Consider the following 17,106-nt stretch of genomic DNA (forward strand, 5'->3'; position numbering starts at 1 on the left):
GAGAAATGTAATTTTCCATGCAAGAATCTAAGTTGCTTTCCCCCTGGCTGAAATCTAGTAATTATCGTCATCATTTAGGTTAACTCTCTTTCCTGCTTTGTCTATGACTCAGTTTACTTCTTGTTCCTTGAACTTTCTCAGGTGTGACCCACACCTGAAAGAAACTGGACATCTTTTTAGCATCTCTTGAAAATGCTTTCTCAGCTGTTCTCAGATGCTCTTTCTGTGGCACAAAGCTTCTTTTGTGGTTAAACTGAAGAGGTTCTCCAGCTGGCTAGGAATTTTCTTGAGTGATAAATTACTTTACTATCACTCTTCTAGCAGCTACTTCAAACTTCCTCTTTGGAAATCCCACTTTCATGATGGTTCTTCCTGCTCTTCCTCCTTCAAAACATATCTGGTTACATATTTGTTTTTGCTATTGCTCCTGTTGGAAGTAGTTTTGAGAGTATTGTATGAAATTTGGCTTTATCCCCTTTCTTAATAAAATCCACACTTTAAGAGAATTTACATTTCCTTTCTGGAAAGCCAACACCATGTGGCTGGCTGTTTTCAATGACTAATCTGAATTATGATGACCTCTCACTGAAAACATAGGTCTACAGTCTGAAGTAAGAGGTTAGCTGAGCTAATAGAACCAAACAATTTACTACCACCAGCAGGAGATAAAAGTAAACCACAAAACCAAACCCCAAACCACTTTTTGCTCTTAGCCAGGAAGACCAGAAAGTGACTTAGAGAGATTTCCATATTACTGTGGTTCCCTAGTAACAATTGCAGATATACACAAGATTGATTGCAGTCAATACTTCTACAGAGAAAACGTAGGCAGAGACAGATTGTTAAATGCATCAAGTATGGTTATATTCTTCTGTTGGAACTGACGTGTCACAATTAAAATAGCTGGCTTGGTCTTAGATCCCCAGCAAACAGAAAATAAATTGAATGGAAGAATAATTTAAGGAACTGTAAGGGTTAAATTACAAAATGTAGTTCTTGTCACACCCCAGAAATGTGCAGTCCCAGGCCCACAGAATGCAGTCAGCAGGACGGAGTATTTGTGTTATGGGCAGTAAGAAGAACACACAAAAAGCAGAAACAGACTGCAGGTCTATATGACCAGACACCAAAAAAAGCTGCATGTTGATCCACAATTTTTATAACCACTGTGTAGTCTTTAGACACAGGGAACATGACTCTGTTGGCATAGCCGACAATTACAACTTGAGATGATTCCAAATGGTATACAGTTATTGCAAAGGAGCTGGGTGGCTCTGCTTTCAGAGAAGTATGGATTTTATAGGTGTTCTCTGATCTTACATTTATGTCCCATTTGGGAAACTTTACTGACTTCATTGGAGGCTTACATGATTCAGATGAAAACAACATCCAGTAATCCATTAAGGAACCAGAATAAAGACGTACAGTAACTGCAGTTGTACAAATGTAAAATCAAACACCTATGAGCCTACAGAGCATGTTTTCTTCCATGATTAAATGCCTGAGATTATTATAACAATCTTTTTACAAGTAAAAATATGCATCTGGCAACAGATGTTGAAAAAGTTATGTCAACTGAAATATAACCATGTAAAAACCTTTTGAACTCATCTCTGAAAACAAAGTATGAACACACCCCACCTCACAGTGTTACTAGGATATTCACTTTTGTAGCACTCTTTCCAGAGATATAAATTCACTGGGCAATCAACTAGTTTGTGCTCATTACAGATATGTACCATACTGAGTCCACTATATACCTTAACTAGACTATACTGAGTCCACTATATACCTTAACATAGAAAACTTTGCCAGATAAATTCAGTTCCATTTGGGTAAATCGACAAAGTTTGACAATTTCCAAGTATGATGGTTTCAAATGATACTTAAAAGTTTGGCCTGCCAGTTGGGAAACTGTGGAAAACTTTCAATACTTAACAATATCCCACTCAATATTATTTAGCCTTTTGACATCTTGTTCTTTTCAAGAATAGGAGCTTTGTTTGTCTGTTCTCTTTATGAGACATAGATGCTTTCCTCTGATTATTTTTTCTCTGCGAAAGGGTAAATAAATAAAAATACTCTACTAGCACTGCAGAACTGACATAAACATTGGGACAACAACCCGATTTTCAGAAATATTTACGAACTACAAGTCTCCTTGAAGAGTATCAGATTTGGAACTGAACAATATTTTGCTTATCTTATTACGGTCTTTCCCCCCTTTCAGGAATTGTTAAACAATTTCATGCAACCTATTACTCCTTTCTAGACTGCATTCTTTCCTCCCACATTGCCTAGCATCCCTCTTATCAACTTGATGGTCCTTAGCAGGATGTATAATTTAGCTTTGCTTTCCTTAGTGTCTTGAATTGATGGTCTTTCCAACTCAGGCATGAGCAGGTGCTGTGAATGAGGTACATTCCAACAGCAGCCACTTAGGCAGAAACAGTGAGCAAAACTATGGAGGAGGTAATTAAAGCCAAATAGCAAACATTTAGAGGAGCCAGTGCCAAGGAAACAATTAGAAGTTTAAAAACACAAAAACACAAAGTCTTGATTAAAAAGAAAAAAAGAAAGAAAGGAAAAGAAAAAAGAAAAAGAAAAAAGAAAGACTTGATGCTGTTAAAATAGGCTCAATCTGAAAAGCACAGGTAGATATATTGACTACCAACTTGCTGCAGGAAAGGAATGAACCTGCTGCCATCAGCTATTTTGTAAAGGAAACCCAGAATTATTTAAAGTTGTTCTGCCCACTGACAACCTGAGCTTCTCTCCAGTGAAGACCTTTGCACTGTTTTAACTCATTAATACCCCAGATATTGCTCTAACTTTTGCAACATAAGACAGCAGGAAAAGCTTTAAAGGCCCTCCCAATCATAACCTTAATACTAATAATAATAAAATAAAATAAAACAAAAAAAACACTGAAATTCAGCCAACTGGACACAGTTAACTTTTCAACATCCAGAGTAAATAAAGAAGCCCAATTATCTGCAGACAGCAAAAGTATGGGTGACTTTCTAGACTGTACAACATAGCTACAGGAGAGAAAAGCTCAGTCAGTGCTGCTTTTAATTGGGGGGATACAGAGTTGTGCACTGCCCATCTGTCTAAGACATTTGCCTGACTTCCAGATCCAAAATGGCTCAAGCAAAGCCAGAGTGTGTATTTCTGCAACACAGCCAATCCTTGCAGGGATGATACACCCACTGAGGGAAACAGAGAAGTAATTTGCGTGTAGGTATAATAAAACATCTCTGAATCAGGCAAACAAAAAATGCCAACAAATGTAAATGCTCATGAATGAGGAAATGAACATTCTTGAAAAAAAGTCAGAGGAATTTTATTCGCTTTATGCAGTCTTTGTTTTAAATGGCAATTAAATGCTTAACCTGCTTTTTCTACACACATCAACAGCTAGTATTCCTTAGCTTCATTCTGAAAAGCTAGATGAATAAAAAGAGAAAATAGAGCTTCTGCCTAATTCTGAGTGACCCAATAAAGAAGGCAAGCACTGAGGAGTGTAATCAGTTTAAACAGATCTCACACTTCAGCGAGGTCAGAAAGAACGGTCAGTTATTATGCAGACAAACAAATAAAAAGTGCAAGAGGAAACAAATGAAAATGTTTCAAGCTAATCTACTTAATGGAGAAGAGTAAGGTATTGTTTATTAATTTATTATTTTAGTAACTTTATGTTATTCTAAAATTTCTGCACCTTCTGTTCAGCAAATACTAGATGGCCGCCTTTATATAGCTTAAAATAACAGTCTGATGCTCAGTGTAATAATAAAGGCTTTATAGGATAAGAACCATCTGTTGCAATTACACTCAACTTTCTGAGATTTTCTGAAAGGGATAAAAAAACCTTAGACCTCTTCAATTACATGCCCTTGATAAAGCATGAGTCATCTCAAAGGCGTTTGCCATACAAATGCAATTTTCATGGAAACAGTCTAATGAGAGAACATATTGAAAATGGTCATCCAAATGGTCTTATTGATAAAAAGATTCTCAAATGGAAGACAATAACACAGCAGTATAAGTCACTCTTCCACGTCCGTAATGCTGTTAAGAAATATTCTTTGGGCATTCCACAGCTTTTAAGACAAATACTATTTTCAGCACTCTTTCTGGTGAGATCATTAATAAGATTATTTCACCAAATTTATGTTAATTATCCTCCACTCCCCAGACACAAACCTAGGGCCTGGAACTTCTTCCCACACTATGGTAAGAAATGTATCTCCAGATGTTAATAATTAAGGCATTAAAGGGTAAATCCAGTACCCACTTCCGCAGCTGCTGCAGCTCCCATGACAGTAAAATACTGTGGCTACAGTGTTAAAGAGTGTGGGTGGATTGGAAAGGGCCTTTCAGTGTTTGTGCACTTCTGCACAACATAGGAGCCAGATCAAAAGGGCTTCCAGCATAGGCAACATGTTGGCTGAGCATGGTGCTGGGCAGAATGGTTATGTACTTCCCACACAGGAGGCTACGTGAAGAGTGAAGAGCAGATGTTTTCTAACATATTCTTGAGTACCACAAAGAACAGGCCTAGCATGGCAGCCCTCCCATAGCCCAGATCCTGGCCTGGATCAGTCCTTCTCTATAGTCTTTCTCTGATTAAATGATATTCAAATGGATCTCTGAAGTAATGGATGCCTTGAATATTGTGAACATCAATGGGAACCATTTTTAACAGAGTCACGTTTCAAATCCAAATGTGCTGTTTGGAGAGACTGTTTCAAAAAATATTATAGGGGCAATTGGGAAGAATTTTTCCCTTACTTTCCCTGACTAAATTCTCTTTTTGGGCCTGGGACTGGCTAGCAGTCTGTCCTTATTCTGCACAGACACTAGATATAAAAAAATGTTTGACTAAAACATGGGGTGAGGGGGCATGTTTTTTAAGTAAAAACCTCAATTTTCTGCTCAAACAGCCAGGTACACATTTGAAAGTCTCACAGAGTTAATCTAATGAGCAAGCATTTATAGATATTGATCTGAATAAAGTTATTTTTAAATGTATTCCAAGTAAGTTTAAAACGCTTTCCTTGAGCATAGTCTTCTGGGCATAACTATTCATTCACTTGTTGAAAGGTCTCAAAAGTCAGTAATTAAATTTCTGAAATTTAATGTTAGAAAGCGTGTCAGTATTTCAATATACACATGTTTAAGGTAGAAAAGTTTGTGATGGGACTCAGGAAAAGTGCCTCATAAGACTTGCTGAACAAATCATAGAATAGCTTGGTTTGGAAGGATTCCACACGCAGGGCCACCAACCTCAATAACAGGATCAGACTAGGTTGCCCAGGGCCCCATCCAGCCTGGCCTTGAACACCTCCAGGGATGGGGCATCCACAACCTTTCTGGGCAGCCTGTGCCAGCAACTCACCTCTCTCTTGTTAAAGAGTGTGAGATTTCATATTTACAATGACTTCTGTTGCTGTTGACTAATATTATTATCTCTTCTATGTTTTTAAATGATCTACATTAAGTTGAGGTAGTTTTGGCTCTGGTTGTATCAGGCAGGCATTTGTTTTTCCTTGGAAAATAGGACTCTTATCAGACTCTAAACTGCTAATAGGAAGCATTATCAAGGGAAGCTCTAGCTAAATGTGGTCCAAAGCTTTAAATAAATGAAATGTAAGTTTTACAACACTTTCTTTCCCCCAAACTATTGTTTTTTTGAAATGACCTAGTTACAAGATGCTGGCATATGCCATGGACTGAAAATAATGGCTTTCAACAAGCAAGTTAGAAAATAATATCCATCTTGCTCTACAATTATTTATTTCTTCTCAGAACTGAAAACTAAGGTCAAGATATTGAGGGGAAAATTCTGATTTCCAGGGCCTTTCACAAATCTTTGCTTTATTTGTCTTTAATAGACAGCTGACTTTTATTGAACAGATACTAAGTGGTCATTAAAAAATGAGACTCCACCTCGAAGATGTTTTGGAAGTTGGCAATTTCCATTTTTCTCACAAATTAACCTATGTTTCCCTACATGTTAAATTATCTTTGCTTCAGTCTCCAGTTAAGCTATCTACATTCCTCTGTTCCAGAAAACACTAAAGAACAACCACCAACAAACATTCTTAATATCCTAATCTGTAAGTATGTAGCTATCACATGTGAGAAAATGTAGACCAGCTGTATATATATATATATATACATATACATACATACATATAACATGTATGTATGTGTGTGTATATATATATATTATTAATATATAAAATATGTGTGTATGTATATATATATGTGTGTATATGTGTATATATGTGTGTGTGTGTGTATATACATATATATATACACACATATACATTATATATATATAATATATGTGTATGTATAATATATACGTGTGTATTATATATATATATATATATTAAACAAATAATAATTTTTAAAAAATCAAAACACTCTTCCGAGCATTTTTTCAGGTGACCCAAACAACTTACCTTGAAAAGTGTTCCAACTGGATGATAAAGCCTTTGGTTTACTCTCATTTATAATGGCAGTATATACAAAACATGTGCATGCACAACCAAAGATAGTGAAGATTAAAATCTCGACAGCAAAATTGAAAGAGATAAGAGGAGTGACTGAGTGTCTACAGTATTTACAAAAGTGGGTAATTTGCAGAGAGAATTCATGGAATGTTTAAGTACACTGGATTCTTTCTTCACTGCTATTGCTTCATAAGAAGCCTTTAATATGCTTTTATTTTTTTCTTTCATACATGGAAATAATTTGGACAGCTGAGTGGGAATAGATTTGCAAGGGTCTGTAAAAAACAAAAAATGAAGATTTTTTTTTCTTGACCTGAAACATTTTTCTATATTTGAGCTTATTATTAACCTCCTTCTTCCTATTGTAGGTCATTGCCTCCTTGGGTTAACCCTTGTTGGCGTATGTTGCTTATGATGCATTACAGCCTTTCCTGGAGAAAACTGAGGGGGAGCATTTCTGAATGGGGGTGCTCACCTCTGTTCCAGAGGTGATCAGGATATCAAGTCAAGATCTACACTGCCTTCTAAGGAATCTGCAGGTGAGGTATGGGAAAGAAGAGACTGATGGGTTGGTGTCCCACTAAGTGGGGACATGGAGACGGTATGGCCAAGAATCAGGCTGGGAGGTTCAGCGTACAGTGATGGCATTATGCTATTTCCCAGCTCTATCCCTTCAGCCCTCTGCCACTGCAGATACAGAAATGGCTGCATTTTGAAAACCCTCCTCAAAGGGCCTGGTCTTGGAAATGCCCCATGGTGGTACAAGCTTCCACTGACATCAATGGCTCACCTGCCTTGCAGTAGATTATACACTGTGTAGTTTAAGTAAGAGAGAAAATGAATTAGAGACAGCTGATACACTCACCTTTTGTCCTTTTACTCCACTGCAGTCACATTTTCCACAACCAGAACATCCCTGAAAATAAAACAGAAAGCAGGGATTAATCATCTGAACTAGGTAACAGACAAAATCTACCATAACAAGTCAGGGATGTCAGCAAGGTAAGACAGCACAGGGAATGTCCACTTAAGCCCAGAGTAGTGCTTTGTTATCCTTATACAGATGTACACTCACAGTCACAGTCCAATAAAAGACTATTTTGTAAAAACAATAATAACACTATATTACTTTTAAATTATTGTATTTTGGGCCACCATTTTAAACATAATTCATTATTATAGAAAACATAATTATTCTCCATCTAGCAACATGAAAGACAATCCAAAACATGAACTTCCCTCTATTCAATATTTATACATTTAAAGCCCAACAGAATTTTTAAAATATAATCAATCCCTTCTTAGAAGCATCTCTTTAGTACCAGGTCATTAATAAATGGCTTGCATTCTGCATACATTCTTAATCTCTATAAATACGTGCCATTGCTTTTCGGAGAAAGGGATGGTAAAACAGCATTTAATGACTTCTAGATTTAAGATATCTGGATAACAGTTTTGAAAGGAAATTAAAATATTGTTATAATTACCACAGTAAACTATTTAAACAAGTACATTTGTATATACTTTATAAAATCAAACCAAACCACAGTCTCCAAGAGGGCAAACTACTCCTCTAACTGTGAGTCGTAGAGACAATTGTTAATGTCTACTGGCCAGACAATGACCGCTTCTGGGTAACAGTCAGCAGTAATCAGAGCATTGAGATATTTATCACTTCATCATGAAGAGCCTCTCATTTTCTTTGCAAAACATGAAATCAGAAAACTCATGAGAGAAATCAGATTAACTGGTGATCAAGAAAAAGCTTATGGTTTCTTAGTGTTCTTGCACACTCAAGTGCATCTGGACTTTTCCTCTCTTCCCCTCGCCACCTCCATGAAACTGCTGGTAACTAACTAAGGCAAGTCCATCACTTTTATTAGTTGTCATACCTCGCAGAAAAAAACTAGGAGGCAAACGAGCAAATCTATGAATAATCCACGAATGCATTCAAGATCCTTCACCAGCCACAGCAGGCCATTATAATGGGCAGCACCTCTCTGGAATCAGATCACATCAAGGATTCCAAGTGCCCACTCCTCAAAGCCTGTGGGTTCTGCAACCTACAGAGACCTCAGTGCAGATGGGAAGCCAAAGCAAATGCTATTGTTTTGAATTTGGAAAACTCAAAAGAGACCAAAGAACAGTATCACTCAGGGAAGCTAACAAATACATTCACACTTCCTAAGTATATTTTATGTTAAACCAAAGCATCAATGAGAACATGAACTTTAATGTTGAAAAACAAATTACTAAAAGCTGTCCAATAAAAATTAAATACCAACTCCTGAAGCAACTGTTGCTTTTGATGAGATCTTATTTTTTCATAAGTAGCGCCACTGAATTTGTTGTTTGAAGTCAAGCTTTCTCTACATTCACACAAAGCAAAAATAGTCCTTTTTTTCCCCCCTCTTACATTATATCATAGAAAGGGAATTAGACCTGAAAACAATGCCAACACATTTTACAGTGCCAACTCAATACTGACCAGGAGGCAAAAATGCCACTCTCTGAGCTTCACTTCTTGTGCTAAACTTCACTTTGCCTACAAAAACACTTGAAACTGCTGTTTCAAGAACTGATCAAGTACAGCCTCTTCTAGTTTTTCAGACCTGATGAGATCATAGCTGGAGGACTCATGCCTGAAGCTCATACCTCCTGCTCCAGCATCATGTAGAATGTTATCAGTTTTATCAACACATCCCTTAAATTCAGAAGTCTGTTTTAATTGCATCTGGGAATGTAATTAAAACGCGTCATAGAATCATTATAAACATCTGTTTTCAAGTTAATCCCCTCATATTTCCTTAAGCCTGTTATTTAACATACACCCTTTTAGAAAAGGTATGTTGCTATTTATTTTCAGTTGGGTTTTGTTCTTGAATCTGGCATGGCCAGAAGAATGGACTTGTGCTTTCATATCTCCTTTTGTACTTCCAAAACAGATTGCTATTATGTTCTGTTTTTCCTGTTTCTTAAGCCTTAGTTTAGAATAACCAAAGGCAAGGAAGGTAAGAAGGTATGATGCATCAGGCAGCACAGCTGCGTAAGATCCAGTGTGCAGACAAGAGTTGTGGCCTGCTATGCCAAAGCAGGCCACCTGTACTGCAACACTTTCTGTTTGTTTTATAGCAGCATCATCTCCTACTGTTCCTGACTGTAACATTCGTAAGCAGATGGAAGATCAGCCAACAATGACAGCCTCTGCTGGATAACATTATTTGCAGCTATGAAAAACTATTTTTAAATCTGAAGGATGTGATAAGACTATGCATATGCTAGGAAGAAGTCTGAGATTTTTTCTCTTGGTCCTTGGGGAAGATGAGAAGGCCAGACTGGAAAAAGCTTATGGATCAAAGGTCACTTTAAGGAGGCCAAAAGGTCATTTAAGTAATGAGGTGGGAAATTTGGAGAGAGGAAGATGGTTACAACAGGTACAGGTATTAGGATTTTTGTTCATCAGACCTAGTGCCTGTACAAACATCCATATTACTTCACTGCAGTCACCCTTTATTCAGTGGCAAGGAACAGGCAATTCTGGGTTGGTATTCATCTCACCTATTTTAAATGTTTGATTTCAGTGTAGTTGAATCAGAGTAACAAGTAGGGGAAATAGAGAGAGAAAGGAGTAGGGCTATGTACAAGAACAAGGGGAAAAACCAAGATAAAAATGTACAGAGGGGATCAGAGGGCTTGAGGACGCAAAGTGGGACAGAAAACAATAATAGCTCTTCATCTCTTGGAAAGTGGAGAGTATAATTTAGCTCTGCATCTTTTGAACAAAGGGATTTGCATTTCTGGTATTCATTTAGGAATGACTTACTTATCAACCTTACACAATCAAGTCTTCAATGGGAAAATTTATCCTGATGGAAGAATTACAATCACCTCAAAGTAAGCAAGCTGAAACTATGCAAATTATGACTTGCTTTAAATTGTTCTAATTTTAAATAAGTCTTAGGAAATGAAGAACCTGGATTGTGATTTCCCATCATACAAGCCTAAAGATGAGAGAGATAGCTTTGTCCTATCTCCTAAATGTTCTCTCCAAAACAGTATCTTTTCCAGGAACTGTGTGGATCTCAAAGCATCCCTGCTGTCCTCCAAGTGCAAAAACAGAGAAGAAATGGTTCTATGCAGGAAGTACATCATCGGAGGATACTCTGAAGAGAAAAGCTCTTTATCACTTGCATAGGAACCAGCTATAGATTAATATGATGGCCCTTGCCAAATGTACCATGATACTTCACCTCTGCACAGTCAGTTTGCAGCTTTCAAGCAGCTACAGCTCCCTCACATCTCAGGCCAGCCTGTTACATATTTGGTGGCATGCATTTTTCTTCCTCCTCCCACAAAACATCAGCCCAGAAGCAGAAGCTCATTTTAGCAGAATGAACTGCTTCATTTTGTGACAAGCATTTCCGTTCCGTTTCTTTCTCCCAGACTGTCTGCAACTGATAAGTTTAGTGAATCATGCAAGCAAATCAGTATCAAACTAGAAAAAAAGATTATGTCCCTTTAACATCACACAAATGAATGTGCTATGCAGACCAAATATTTGCCTACAAGAGAACAATCCATTTATTAACAAAAAGTCCTAAAAGCGTGCCGCTGACGGATGGGTCTCCAAAGTCAGCAGGCCTCGGGGTGCTCAGCCCCATGTGACACGCGGAAAAGGCTGCTGATGGAAGAAACTTTGCTCTGCAGTCCAGCTTGTAGCACATCTGTCAAACCTCAGCTACAGACTTCTGCATTCTGCTCTGTTTTTCCACATCCAGCTACTTTCCTGGCAGTTGAGAGCCATTGGAACACATACAGGAACAATACAAACAGCCAGATTAGCAGCCTGCGAGGGAGACAGCGGCCATATTTGGAAATGCACCATTTCTGGAAACCACAGATAGCACCAAAAGAACACAAATCAGAGCCAGCTCCTGAGCACTCACCTCTCTGACAAAAGTGTATTTTTTTGAGACAGAATGTGGTTCACCTTCCCACAGCATCAACCAGTCTCCTTTGGCTGAGTTTCAGCTGCCGAGTTTCCTACTAGCACAGGCTGACTGCATAGGCCTCCACTCTAGCTCAAATCCCACATTGTTCTACGCAGGCGTAAGTAAAATCTGATACAGTTCTCACAGTTTACTTAAGGCTGATCATGTTGAAAATCTCATTCCAGGGAATACAGTGCTCTTCCAATGACTGAAAACCTTGTAAACAGGTGACCAATGAGATCAGCACTGATGTTAAAATTCTGTGGCTAGCCACTTCTTCTAATTCATAGCTGAAATGCTTCAGCAAGTAAAAAATACTTACTATTTCATCTCATAATTCACTCATTAAAAAATGACATGTTCTGTTTAGACATACTTAAACTGGTCACATTTTCTGAGAAATGCGCAGATTTCCCACCCTGTGCTGCTTTTGTTCATATTCCAATTTGGGCTGAATTCTGGTACCAGTTCCCAGTTCAAACACTAATTTTGGTTACGCCAGCGGGACTAGTTAGTTCTAATTGACAGATGAATCTCCTGCCCTCAGACAGTCCTTCCCTCCCTGCTCTGCCTTTCCCACGGTGGAGATTTATCTCCGTATAGCCAAGGCTGCACTTCTACCTGTGCACGCACATATGCAACTCATATAGCCAACAAAAGAGCTGGATCAATCCATGTCTCCAGTTTCACATCACACCAAATAGGGGAATAGGGAGGTGGTGCCAACTGCAGGATACTTATCTCAAATTCCTCTCATATTTTCTTCTCTCCTCAGAATGTCAAAATAGCTCTGTAGCTGCATTACTATTCCCCTATGTTTACCCTTTAGATAGGGCTCTACTGGGTTACCTGAACTCTCCTTTGTGTGTAAAATATCACCAGAGGAAACCACTGATATCTTTTAGTTAACTGCAACACTTAGCCAAAATATTTCTTAACTGATGCTGCAGTCCATTAACAGCTTGAAAAAAAATAAAAATGGCATTTTTACAACTTCTGATTTACTGCTTGCTTGAATATATATATATATATATATATATATATATATATTTAAAGGCTGTCTTATTTGTGTCTGTAATATTAGACTTATTTTAGAATATGGAAGCATGTGGCTACACTTGAAAAAAAGAAAAAGAAAAAGAAAAGAAAATGAAAAAAGAAAGAAAAAATATAAAATTCTTCTGATTTTATGTCAGCAAATTCCAGTCTTACCTTCTCTCCAAAGTCCCCCATATCCTCCATTATTTAAAAAATAAAAATAAATAAATGGCCACTTATATTCATTTTTTTGTTTCTCAGGAAATCATTGCCAGGTTACTCTTATCACTGTGTGAATTTGAGAGTGAGCACTAACTGAAAATTTCTGTCATGTAGCAGCTAGTTAAGATCCTTGGTTGAATAATTTCCATTTTCTGAAGATCTGGTATTCAGCAAGCACAGAACAGTGCCACTCAAGATGTCCTGTGGTATCCCAGCTTTCTCCAGCTGCCAGTCCAGGTGGAAATAGCTTTCCCCTTGGTCTTAGTTCATGTTTGCCATGCCTAATAAACATTCCAAATGGCACTAGGTGCCTAGGTTTAAGCAATGAAAATGGGTACTACCCAGTAACCGCCAAAGGTTCATCAAACCTAGTATGGGTAAGATGAATCAAAATAGTAATTCTGCTGAAGATCTCTGTGGGATGCAAATTGATGTACAGGTGTGGGACAGAAGGAAGCACAAGTTGACCCCACATATTCCTTTTTAATGTGAAGCTGTTTTAATATCTCTTTTTAGAGACCACTTTAGAGCAGATGACAAATTTCCTCTATCAAAGCTACGCAGTGGAAAACTAGCACGTCAGTTACTAGTGCATCAGTATCTCTATATCTATATGCAAGTATCTCTATTAATCGGAGGGAAACTTTAAGCAAATCTCACTCAAATTAACATATAGATAAGACAGAATGGCAATTTACTGTCTGAAATACCACTGTACATGATGAAATTTGAACTGATTACAATGATTCTACTTGGGTTTTATTTATAGTCATTGCACAAGTTTTAGAAAGCTAACTGATTCTCTACATGAAATCACAACATATTAAGCTGGAACTATTTTTTTATGCTCTTAGGAGCTGTTTGTAGGTTTTGGCAGGTTTCTCTTCTGTTTGGCTGGGGGATGTATTTGTTTTGTTGTTGTTGTTTTTATTATTACCAGAATCTTACAGGATGTTTATACAAAAACTGCAGACAGACCACAGATCCTAGTCAGAGATCTCCAGTGTATTCAGGCCACTCACAGAAATATTAGCTCAGTTTTTTATGCTTAATGTTAATTATTTCAGGGGGAAAAAAAAAGAAAAAGAAAAAAAAGAAAAAAAAAACAGAAAAAAATCCAGTTGTAATCAAAAATCCAGTCACACCTTCTTAGTCAAATGAGTCCCATGTTGGTGGAGCTGAAATGTTTTATTGTAAAGTTCTCATTTCTGAAATTCTTTTCCAAACTCCCCATGGGTCTGTCCTGGACACGGGGTCATGGGAGTCCCCTGAAAGCCGCTCTGCAAACATGACTTTCCTGTCAATTGTGTGAACATCATTTTCACAAAGTAATGCAAATGCAGGGAGCTTCCAGTTAGTTCACAGGAAATATGAAGTTATTCCTGTTGTTCCATATTTGGACAAAAATGACATTTATAGCGAGCGTTTCCTCTAAGTAAAATTTTTTACAGGAAGCTCTGGAAAGAATCAAGGTTTTTGCTTATTTAGTGAAATTTTCAGATCATCACATTATACCACACAATTCCACACAGCTCCCACTGCTAAATACTAGCTAATCTCATTATCATTGTAACACTAAGCTCCCCATCAGCCTGTCTACAAGTACATCTATTTCCACAGACCGACAGATACTTCTTAGTCTCCATCAAGCAAAGAGGACTGTATTTACCAAGTAACTAGTATTTATTCAACTGTTTTGATGCTGTTTGTTTGTTTGTTTGTACCTTTTCCCCATTTAAGAACCCCGCTGTCAGTTATATTTTCAAAGTAGCAAATATTCCAGGTTTCAGTAGGATACAAGACTACATGGATTCTCTGGTATTCCTATCTGGGACTATTTTCTGTTCAGTAAAGTGTTTTCAGGAACACATTTCAAAAAACTCTTTCTAAATTTAGTTATGATAATCACTGCCTACAGCCCCCATCCTACTCTTCTACTTTGTGAAGAGGAAACTGAATCCAGGCAATACAGGTGAGAAGCTCCCATATTCCATTTTGAGAACTTAAATACATAGGTCTTGTTGAGAAGGACTGGAAACCATTCTACAGAACTGAAGCAAAATGGCAACAGGCCAAGCTCCTTTGTGGTGGGGGGCCCCTCAAATGGAGAAAAAGTATCCTTCTTAAGGGCCAGGTAAACATTCTGCATCCTCTCTCATGGTTTCATTGGTCATAGTGTTTTGCAGGACATGGACAGACCCTCAGAGCCCATGTCCTTACACATCCACGTATGTGGTGGAGGCCCTGCACAAGGATGAAAGAATGTGTGCAGTGGCCCACCTGGTGAGGTGGGTGCTGCTCCACATCCTGTGTGGGTTGCTGCACTCTTGGCTGCTACCCTGAGGGAAAGGCAACTTCCCTTGAGCCACGTGTCTTTGCCAGCCTTTCACTTTTATAACCAGCACTTGGCACCTACAAGGCCCTAATACATCAGGATGGCAGAGAAAAGCAAGTGTGTAGGACGGACACCGCCTCAGTGCTCCAACCCATCCCCAGGCCTTTCTGTAAACCTCAAGGCTAAAGAAATGCCTCAGGAGGATGTGCAGGAAGCCAGCAGAGCAATTTTGCAAGTGTTTACAGCAAGTTGGTGAGCCATGCTTTTCCCTTCCGTTAGCTGATGAACATGGATATCAACATAAACAAACTGATTTGAAAGTAACAGCTCTAAAACAGTACAGCGCTGGGAAGTGGAGGGCTTCTCCCTTGGCCACTGGTTGCCTAGACTAAATAAACAAGGAGATGAAATCTTCTTGCTGGGGACACAAACTGAAGAATGGGAGAAAAGCCCAGGAAAAAAAATCTCCTGGACCTCTAGGCCAGGGCTCTGAGGATAAACCCAGGTGACATTCAGTCCAGCACAGATGAGGACAGCTGTGCTTTAAACAAATCACATGGTCTGAGCACAGCTTTCCTTTTTGTGGGCTCTGAGAACTGTGCTTTCACTTATGTAATGCCACTTTCCACCAGAGGAGGAAGTTATGAGCAAGTGTAGTGGGAATGCCACCCTGGGCCTGATCTTGCCCAGCAGGTATCCATCCTCCATGTCCTATAGAATACATGAATGGCATCCATTTGCTCCTTCCCAGTCCTCAGTTCCCCATCACTGGCTCCTTATACCTTAGCCCTCCCTGTGTCAGAGTCTGAGAATCATCTATGAAAAGTCTGGCTTAGTATAATGTGCAAAAAGATTTAGCTTCATCTACCCATCCAGAAAGGCATATGCAGTGCCTGCAGTAAGAGCCCTACACCTGTTCCTCAGGACAGACAGACAGACTGCTGCTGGAGCAGATGACTTGGGCAATCCTGCATGGAGCCACAAGCTGGACTTGACGATCCTTGTGACTCTTTCAGTTACTCTGTGAAATAGTGTCTATGCCTGCACAGAGGGAAGATCTCCAGTACACAACCCCATCTCACAAGAGGTGTAGTCTCCTGTTTACACAAAGATTTGCTTCTAATTGTGAAATACCGCAGCTTCTACAAAGAAAGCCTTGAGAGAAATTACCAATAACCTCCATGGCGTATTGAGAAGTATATGACTCGCTATTAAAATCCTTCCAAGAGGAGCCCCTCAGCTGGAATATTTGAAAGCTATCAAATTTTACTAGACTTCATGCAATTTTTATTACACAAATTTAACATAATTGTCCAAAAGATTTCTTGATTAAAAAAAAAACATGCTCACTTCACATAAGCTTTTCTTCTAGATAGGATGTTAGCTCTCTAATCTCCTCAATAACACTGGGAAGAAGAGATAGGCAAGATAGTGATGGCCTGATGGCCTCATGAGTCTGGTCAGCAGACTCAACAAAGAGTCATAAGATTGTTAATGAGTAATTAATACCTTTTAAAAACTGTAAGGTATTCTCGAAACAGCAGCAGTAACCACAGCAGCTCAACATCCTTGTCAAACACTGGATTTAATATGCATGCAGCATGTTTAGTCTGCTCAGTAGCCAGCCAAAATATACACACATACAAAATGTTTCACTTTATAAACCACCTTCCCTTCCATGTAGATCTCAAAGCTCTACCAAACAGGTTCATCCTACAGCAAAACTACCGTTACAATAAAAAGCCATATTTAATTGCTACAGTGAAAGATTCTAGTCCACTGTTGCTGATAGGCAGTTCTAAATCCTACAGTATCACAGGCAGACCTAAAATTGGAACAGTATTTCCTAAAGTGAAAGCTGTTTTAGAAGTACTTGTATTATAGTCTCACCATAAATTTTGGAGAGCAAGCAGGAACAGGTGTTTATTACATGCATTTATCTCAAATAATGGGGGACACAACCATTTTTGTCTGTTGTTGCAAACAGTACTGAAGG

The 17,106-nt window shown here is 38.5% G+C and overlaps 1 protein-coding gene across 1 annotated transcript in view; it reads right to left on the minus strand.

The window, feature by feature from the left end:
- COL4A1 (collagen type IV alpha 1 chain) overlaps positions 1 to 17,106 on the minus strand; it is a 106,013-nt gene that overhangs the window by 54,731 nt on the left and 34,176 nt on the right. The window contains exon 2 of the mRNA XM_015851422.2: positions 7,390 to 7,440. Within this exon, the coding sequence (XP_015706908.1) occupies positions 7,390 to 7,440 (51 nt within the window). The remainder of the gene's footprint in view (positions 1 to 7,389; positions 7,441 to 17,106) is intronic.

Source organism: Coturnix japonica, chromosome 1, assembly GCF_001577835.2.
Source record: "Coturnix japonica isolate 7356 chromosome 1, Coturnix japonica 2.1, whole genome shotgun sequence".
NCBI classification, from domain to species: Eukaryota; Metazoa; Chordata; class Aves; order Galliformes; family Phasianidae; genus Coturnix; species Coturnix japonica.